Below are 8,936 nucleotides of genomic sequence, written 5' to 3' on the forward strand. Positions count from 1 at the left end.
CAGTACTATATAACATTTTAGACACATTCTAGACAGTTTATCAGCTAAAAAAAGTTAATTTTGGGGTAAGTTACTCTTTAAATAGGAAAACTGTGAATGCTGACTCAGCAGTCACTCAACAAGCACACACAAGGCCGTCTCCTTTGATTTTCTACATATCAAAGAAGCCAGAGGCTCGTTCCAAACAAGATTGTTCTTTAGTCAAAACGCAGGAGCATTATGACTCTGTTTATCTTCCTGACCCTGACTGTGGCAACAAACCTTAACCTCGTCTGTGATCTAACTCTGAAAACTTATCAAGTGCAAGATGCTGACGAGGTCACGGCGCCTCTCGGGTTGGAGATGTCAGAAAATTAATTTACGTTTAAAACCGGTAATTATCATTCACCGCTAAAAGATAAAAAAGTTGGCAACAATGGTGTTGCTTGCATGTGTGTTTGTTAGCAAAATATCATGAACCAGTGGGAGAATGAAACTTTCAAAATGTAATAACTGAACGTGCTTTTACAACTGATTAACTTTTACAAAAGCTTATCGGCATCAGAGGCACAAAAAATCACTGCGCCTCAGTCAGTTTTACACATATTGAGATAAAATAATGTGGTAGTAGCTATGTTATGTTTAGTACTGCCAAAAATAAGAAATCAATTACTGAAGTGTCGTTTAGGTGTCGTAAGAACACCAGAAAATAATTTAAATATGGTCTGCAGGGGGAAACCTGACAGGAAGTTGTGGACAAGGCAGGTGTAAGGGGATCTTATTTATCCGTCTCTCTGCTGCAGAGCACCTGCTGACTCAGCATTTTCTGTGTCTGCACCACACACACACACACACGTCTTTGGACTTTCTGTTTTCCGTTTTAGTTTACACAAGCGAAACATGAAAACTCTGCATGTTGGATGCAGGTAGAATTTCCTCTCGTCGTTTAAGAGATGTCTCAAAATAAGAAGTTATTTCCTGCTGCAGGAGTGAATTTGTGATGACACAGATGAACAGATGTGTGAGCTGGAGTCAGATTGTTATGATCATTACCTGGTGAATCCATGAAAGTCATTTCAGAAGCTCTGTTGCAGATTTTTTAACCTCCATGGTGGAAAAAACAAACAAAACAAACACTAATGAAGAATGCTATTAAGGATTTTATTTTTTATTTTGATTTTTGATGCTAAAGGAACTTGCCCCAGCGTTTTTTTGGGACGTTCAAAAGTTGGATTTGTGAAAAAAAAACCTGCGATCAGAGGGGTTTCTTTGAAACAAAAATCTTCTCAGTAAAGTTTCTGCAGACATCCTTTAATGTGTTGTTTTGGCTAAAATGATGAAAAGTAGCGACAGTGAAGGGTCTGCTGCTGGTTTAGACCCACAGTGACACCAGCTGAGCCACATCAGAACACGTGAACTGCTCTTGACCTGGCTCATCATTGCACAAAGGACATGCGAGCTTCACACAGAAAGGCCGGGAGGAGAACCTGCAACCTTTTTTTTACTGAGAGGTGACAGCTTCAACCACTGCACCACCTGGTTTTGTTTAATTTGCTCAAGTTAATAGAGAAGTTGTTCAATGATGAACATTTTTTTAATTCATATTAAGTCCTATTTTTAATGAAACCCACTTCTTTGCTTGTATAAATTAGATACCCTTTATTTAACCAGATTAAAAAAAAAAACTCAAAAAAATCTCTTTTTCAAGATGGACCTGGCAAAAAGAGTCAGTTTTAAATGACAACAAAAAAAGAACAAAATTAAGTTTGTTCCAGTTTGATCTTTTCTTTGTAGTTGTATTTATAGATTTCATCTGAAATTTGTTGAGATTATGTCTCTTCTGTGCCACAGAGTTGTCCGAATATATCGTACAGATTGTGTGTCGTGACTTCTTTTAGTTTTTTTAAGTGTTTAGCTTTGTTGTTTGATTTCACTGTGGAAATTTATTTTAATACTTTTTCACATGCCTGACAGAAAAACGAACAGCGTTTCATTTACTGAATGACAGATGTGGTCGTCCTGTTGTTTTTTTAACACAGTAACAATGCTAATCATATTTAGGGGAATGAGTTTTTTTATTTGTTCTCATCTGTTTTTACAGGTTAGCAACACCAGAGCTTTTGAAATCTTCCAAATTCACAATGATGTTTGACGTTTTGAGGCCTGGAAAACAATCAAAAACATGCACATTTATTATCCTCCTAAGACGTATTAATAAGTGGAGCAGAGTTTTCACAACTGCTGTCCTGGATGACTAATTTAAAACTCCAGTTGAGGGACGTCTTAAACTCAAAGCTATAATGTGTGATCCAGGAGAGCCTGTCAGAGATGGAGAGTTGAAGAATAACAACGTGCAGGGTGAGAAGCTGGGTGCTGGTGATGCAAACGCAAACGACATTCAGATGGAAGACGGCGGGAGAACCGGAGATGTCGGCTCTCTGTCTGGGTTGATGACCGAGACAGCTGAGGAAGATAAAGTTATCATTTGGGGCACCGACTCTCAGTGTGATGACCCCGAGCTGGCTGAGTTCGAGATGCTGGAGTGTCAGGAGCTGGAGGCTTATCTGGTCGAGGAAGGCGAGGACTTTGTTGGGCTCGCGGAGCGGAAAACAGTTCAGGAGCAGCGCTCGTTGTGCAGTAAAGCAGAGCAGGTAGATGACTCAAGCAGAGGGGGGACAAAGTCCATTCAGCATGTTGGTGGTGAGCAACAATCGACTGCATCTCCCATCTCTGAGAGCAGAGAGGCGTCCAGGACTGAGCTGAGTTCTGAAACGGATGTCTTCGTAACCTGTCTGTCCACCGTTTCGAGCATCGCCACCTCGACTCCCGTGACGGACTCCTGGCACGTCGTCTCAGCCGTCTCAGAGGACCTGACTCTGGCTTCCCAAATCTGCAGCACCATCTCCGAGAGAGCCAAGACCTCCCAAAAGCCCAATGATCCCTCTTCACTTGTTCGAAAAAGCACATTGCAGCAGAAAGATCTGGACATGAATTTGAATTCAGTGCCTCGCTCGGAGGAGGCTGTTCCACAGACGCACCTGAACAATGGAGTTCTCTGCAAGGGTGTAAGCAACGAGCTCAAAAAGAACAATAATCAGAAGAATTCAGCAGGGAACTCCAACTTTAAAGCTTTATCCTCCACGACAAAGTCACATGAAGAAGGCAACACGAAAATGGATAAAAGCACACAAGCTGACGAGACCCCTGATTGGATTAGGCCACTAGAAACGGGGACTAAAGGGACTCAGTCAGCAAATGAATTCAAAGTCATGAGAAAGCAAGGCTCTTTTGATAACACTCCACTGAAACAAAACTCTTTTGACAAAAGCTTCAAGAAGCAGCTCTCTTTTGATAACTCCTTAAAAAAGCAGGCCCCCTTTGAGAACACAGCCGCCTCCCGGTCTTCATCTCTGGAGAAGAGGAAGCCGTGGGGAAGCCCGGGTCGAACAGTAACCACTGCTGCCCCTAAAACGACCTCCTGCTCACCCAAAACACAACCACCTGCTTCTCCAGCCAAAGCCCAGGGCACCAGATCCTTGAGTTTTGAACGCAGCGACTCGTCTCTAAGAAGTCAAAAGCCTTCAAATAAAACCAACATAAACAGCGGAATTCCCAAACCAATCATATCACAGCAGAAAGAGACTGAACCAAGAAAATCTTCTCCGCCCCAAAATCCCAAAAACGTTAGACCAAAAATCATTACGTACGTGCGAAAAAACACACAAAAGCCAGAAGATACCCAACACGAAACCTCTACAACACCACCACGGTTGTCTTCTTACGCCAGCCTGCCAGTTCACAGAGATCCCAAATGTGTTCCTCAATCGAAATCCACACCGGTGCTCAGCTGCTCCAACCTGCTGTTGGACAAATACCGTCAGGAGATGCAGAAGGCAGGGTGCTATCCAGGAACCGCGGTGATCGGGACCAAACCTCCGAGCAGCGCCACCCAAAGACTGAACGGGAAGTCCGAGAGCTTCCACGAGGAAATGTCAAAGAAATACCAGCAAGAGGTGAGAGCTGAACTCTGCATGTGTACTTACAGAGCATGACAGTCTTCATCTGTTCCTATGGTCTTATATAGCTAACTATTGTTCCTCATCAGCACCATTCTCAAGAAACTGGAGGTGTCTATCGTTCACCCAGAGCCCTTCGGCCTCAGCTGGGGTTGGGGGCCGTCAGCAGGCAGCCTGCAGCCAAGCCGAGGGTTCAGCAAACTGGTCACAAGTCAGCAGCTCCAGGCCAGTCTACTCAGGCATCCAGAGTGTCCACTACCAGCCACCAGGATCAAGCAGGTAACATAACCTGCCCCACTAGGTTCTCCTATCCATCTCAGCATTCTTTAAATACTTTTTTTATCCAAGTTGTCAAGCTGCAAAGAACCGTCCTCACTCTTCTGAATGGTTTGCCACAAATTATTCATATCATGCACGGAGCTAAATTTAGCCCATGGCACCTTAAATCTTTGAAGTGCAAAGAGTCCTGCCTCCTTCCACTGCACGTGTTTACTCTCACGTCTACTCTCAAATCATCATTTTTCAATGTGTAGTGTTCCAATTCAAATGTGCTTTTGCTCATTTTTATTCTTGCAGTATTTTTAATGCAATGTTGCGCCCTTTTTTTTATCAAGGTCTCAGTGAGCAGAAGTGGTCCGGTCCAGAAACCACCCCCAAAAGCCTCCTGCTGAAATCAGGCCAGTCCGGTCTCCGTCCACCAGGCTTCTCCAGCCTTCCAGCTGCTCGTCTGGCGGCCCTGGGCGTCATCCGCAGCTCCAGCGTCTCGTCTGTTTCCAGCAACCAGTCCAGCGACAGCAGCAACAGCGATCCTTGCCGACCCTCTCACTGTGAGTTAACTTTCATCAAATACCTCACTGGATTACAGGAGTACTCCAGATTCATGTTTTATGCAATCTTGTTTTGGCTGTTTTCTCTGTCTTTGTTACTTTAACACTCACTCATTTGTTGTTGTTGTTGTTGCCTAATTTTAATTTCACTTTGTTTTTGGCAGCTAAAAGCCTCATTCTAATTGAGCCTCGGTGGTAAAGCGGGTGTCTGCTCAATAGTAAAATGTTTGGAAGTAGCTCAGACAGCAGATAAATGACTGGCAGTTTTCACAACAGTGTTTCCCTTCAGGCTGTTGGCTCAGGAGCTCTGCTCCATTACTGACAGCCATATGCACATCAAATGCATCCACATTCAATGGGGATTTGCTCCAGATATGTGTCTCCTCCGGGACTGAACACATCTTCTCGGAGATAGGGATACCATCATGAATATCAGGCATCAGGTGACATGGAATTCATCTGTCTAGTTAGCCCAGAAAGAGCCTGTTAAAGCAGTTAGTTGTCCTGCAGACTCCTGTAAAACCAAGTATTTAGAGCTGTTGTTGTTGGTTGAGTTGCCATCAGTGTGACCATTAAAATGGCCGAAGTGTGAACATTTGGTCATAATGCACCAGGTTATGGTTGGTGAAAAATAAACACAACATGTTGGTATAAATGCCTCATACTTGCTGTCAATACCACATTAGGTGTTGATGATTTGGGCCTATAGTCTGGAACCACAGTTCCTGAACTAGACCAACAGTTAAAGTTTGACCCCAGTCACGCAGCAGGAAAATAATGCAATCTAAATGCAAAAGTGTCTCAATCAGAATCCAAACCTCAGCTTTATCAAAGTCTTAAAGTGGGACTTTACTACAGATTTGTAAACATGAATGCCCGCAAACAAATGACCTGAAGTGACATCAGACTTTACGCCAACATCCACATCCAGAACCATTCTCTTCACCTTGCTTATCAGATAACAATTATTGTAGGGGTTGGATTTACACAAGCACACACACACACACACACACACACACACACACACACACACACACACACACACACACACTCTCAGCCTGCAGCTCCTTCCTGAGCAGATCCTCTGCTCGGCCCTGTCTCTCTTTCTGCTGACTCTCTGATGAGACTGCTGCAGCAAGGAAACTTACTGCATTAACTCTTAAAAAAGACACAAAACATGAGTTTTTTGACTTGAAAACTAATTTGATCAACGTCTCTGAATCAGATTGTGTTATGCTGCTGCTGAGTTTGCCGGAGTTTGATTGTTGAATCGTTTAAAGGTGGTAACTTGTAGATATTACTGCAGTTTTAGTGGTGATTCCAGCCTCTGGGAGCCACTGTTCTGTTCAATCTCAGGTCACAGTGATGCTGGTTTAATTCAAGGACACAAGCCTCCCCCCATTACTTTTTTTTTCTTTTTGGAAGTGTTGTGTTACCTGCAGTAGGTGCAGCCTGTGTCAGCATTACTGTTGACTGAAGAGCTGCATATTTTATAAGTAATTTGATACGTCTGGTCTGTGGTTTTTTACTTACTCTGACTGAGGATGGATGGATGGATGGATGGATGGATGGATGGATGGATGGATGGATGCTTGTTATTTAAGGAATTTCTCTAAATGATTTTGATTTAAAATTCCACACTGCAAAAATTGTCCATCTTATCAGGTCTTAAAAGGTTACACACAGCCAAAAAGTATTAAGATTATTTAACTGAATTTGAGAAAATGCAGACTCAGATTAGATGAAATAATCTGCCGTGCTGCACTTGGTAAGATTTCTTGAAATGTGAAAAATTTCCAGGCTAACAAGATTAATAAAAATTTGTGTTGGTTGGTATCGTAGAGGCAAGCGATTAGCATGGATAAACTGGTGTTAGCATTGGAGAGGTTAGCGACTAGCATGCCAAGGCTCACCTACTTTATTAGACACAAACTTATCCATGCTAGTTGCTAGCCTATCCAATGCGAACGCCAGCTTATCCATGCTAGTTGCTAGCCTCTCCAATGCTAACACCAACTTATCCATGCTAGTTGCTAGCCTCTCCAATGCTAACACAAATGAATAGTCTCCTTATTTGCCAGTGCCAGCCTCTCAGTTAGCGGTGTCGGCCTATCATTAATCAGATCAAAAGCTGGTTTAGGAATAGATTTAGCCTCCTGCTACAAGGATGTAGCAACTGCTGGTTGTGCAATAATCTTAATTTTTGCCCTCATACTGCACAGCACTGGGCTGTAAACCAGTGCATGTTAGAGAATTGGCGCACTAGAACAAGTTGTCTACTCCAACCCCACTGATGTTCAGAGCATGCAGGACCACAGCCTGTCACCAAAACACTACTCCTGTGAGGTTGAGTGCAGGCAGAAGGGCACAGGCAAAAATTCAAAAGGTAACAAAAAGATTTGTTAATAAACCAAAAAGGCTGGCAGGGCAGCTCAAAAACTCTCATGGGGAACAGGAACACAGAACACCACACTGGCTGGGTAAAACAGCACAATGATCAGACACAGACTGAGGACAAGATACCAGATATAAAGGGAAACTAATGAAGACAAATGAGAAACACCTGGAGCAGACAAGAGGAAACAGGTGAGCGTGGGCGGGGCTGTAAGGGCAGAGAATCACAGGTGAACACTGAAACACTAGAAAAACCAAGAAAACAAACAGACTGTGACAATTCCCCACTCAGTTTGTTTCTTTTGTGTTTATAGTTATTACTTCAGAGTTTAAGGGTTTTCTGTCTTCTGACCATGAGTCTCCGATTGATGTGCTAACAGGGGGGGTTTGTGGTTTGGGGGTGACAGAAGGTGTACTAAACTTAGTACAGCACCTTCAATCAGACTGGCTGATAACAGGGCCAGTAGTCCTCAGCTCTTGAAAGTAAAATTCTCAACCCTGTAATAAAAAGTTATAATAAAAAGTGTAAAATTATTCAAATTTTTTTTATTTAATTTTTTTGGGACTTTATAATCGAGCAGGAAAGCATAACATTTAAAAGATGTGATTTCAAGCTAGCTAAAGGCTTAATCATTCATTCAACATTTCTACAGAAAGCTCCATGTTAAGACATGTACAATTATTTAAACATTCATTATCGTCTTGTTCTTCACAGAGAAAACAGAAATGAAATAAAAACAGCTGTGTTTAACAAGATCAGGATTTGAAGGAAAAAATATATATAAATCGTAAAATATTCAACATATTGGCTGCATCTCTATGTATGTTGTGACGTAACTGTTGCTGAACGTTTCAACACAGCAGTGATGCTGCATGATGTGTTCCCTTTCTGTTCCTTCAGGATGAAAATGTAGTTGCAGCAGCTTTGCTGTAAAAGTGGAGATTTTTCGCCATCTGGTGGTCAAATTGTGTAATACAGGATAAAATCTCAACTCCAGATTGTGCTCACTGTGAAATAAATATCTGTAACTGACTTGGCTCTACTTTTCTCATATTTCAATAACATAGGGTGCTAATTTTTATTTATTTTTGTTCCTTACAGCTTTAAGAACAGAGCTGCCGAAGGAAATAAACGCTGCACCCTCACCAAAATCCTCTCCTAAAAGATGCGCCGTGGTTTCGCCCAAGATCCAGTCACCTGGTGAGTTGGTCACATGACAGACCGTGTGTTCCTCACGTTGGTCCGTCAGCTGCTACTGTGCCTTTAAAGCTCACACTTTCCACTCGTCATTCCCAGACCTACACCCCTACAGCCGGATGTTGCATGGCAACAATCCACAGTGAGGGTTCCTGCGACGGCGGTTCCGCTGGCTCAGATAACAAAGAAATCTGCCTGTTGTGCTTCTTCTCAGAAACCACACACACACACACACAAACTAAGATTTTTACACAGACACCTGTAACACGATCACCCTGGGAAAGTGAAGTCAGTTCACTGTCTCTGTGCGCGCTAACGCAAATAACCTCAAAGAGTTTCTACAGTTTCTGTGAGCAGTTAATTTTTCCCCTGCAGAGTTAAAGGTTTGATTTGGGATCTTCTGATTAACCGTTTCAGCTGCAGCTGCTGAGTGGTCTCAACACTTTAAAGAGTAACTTACCCCAAAATTAACTTTTTTAGCTGATAAACTGTCTAGAATGTGTCTAAAATGTTATATAGTAC

At 42.6% G+C, this 8,936-nt stretch overlaps 1 protein-coding gene across 1 annotated transcript in view; it reads left to right on the plus strand.

Annotated features, from left to right (window-relative positions):
• mtus2b (microtubule associated tumor suppressor candidate 2b) overlaps positions 1–8,936 on the plus strand; it is a gene marked incomplete in the record, with an annotated part of 39,914 nt that overhangs the window by 8,918 nt on the left and 22,060 nt on the right. The window contains 4 exon segments of the mRNA XM_014012752.1: positions 2,081–3,992; positions 4,085–4,274; positions 4,610–4,822; positions 8,319–8,417. Of these exon segments, the coding sequence (XP_013868206.1) occupies positions 2,280–3,992; positions 4,085–4,274; positions 4,610–4,822; positions 8,319–8,417 (2,215 nt within the window).

The sequence above is a fragment of the Austrofundulus limnaeus genome, unplaced genomic scaffold (genome assembly GCF_001266775.1).
Source record: "Austrofundulus limnaeus strain Quisiro unplaced genomic scaffold, Austrofundulus_limnaeus-1.0 Scaffold94, whole genome shotgun sequence".
Taxonomy (NCBI): domain Eukaryota; kingdom Metazoa; phylum Chordata; class Actinopteri; order Cyprinodontiformes; family Rivulidae; genus Austrofundulus; species Austrofundulus limnaeus.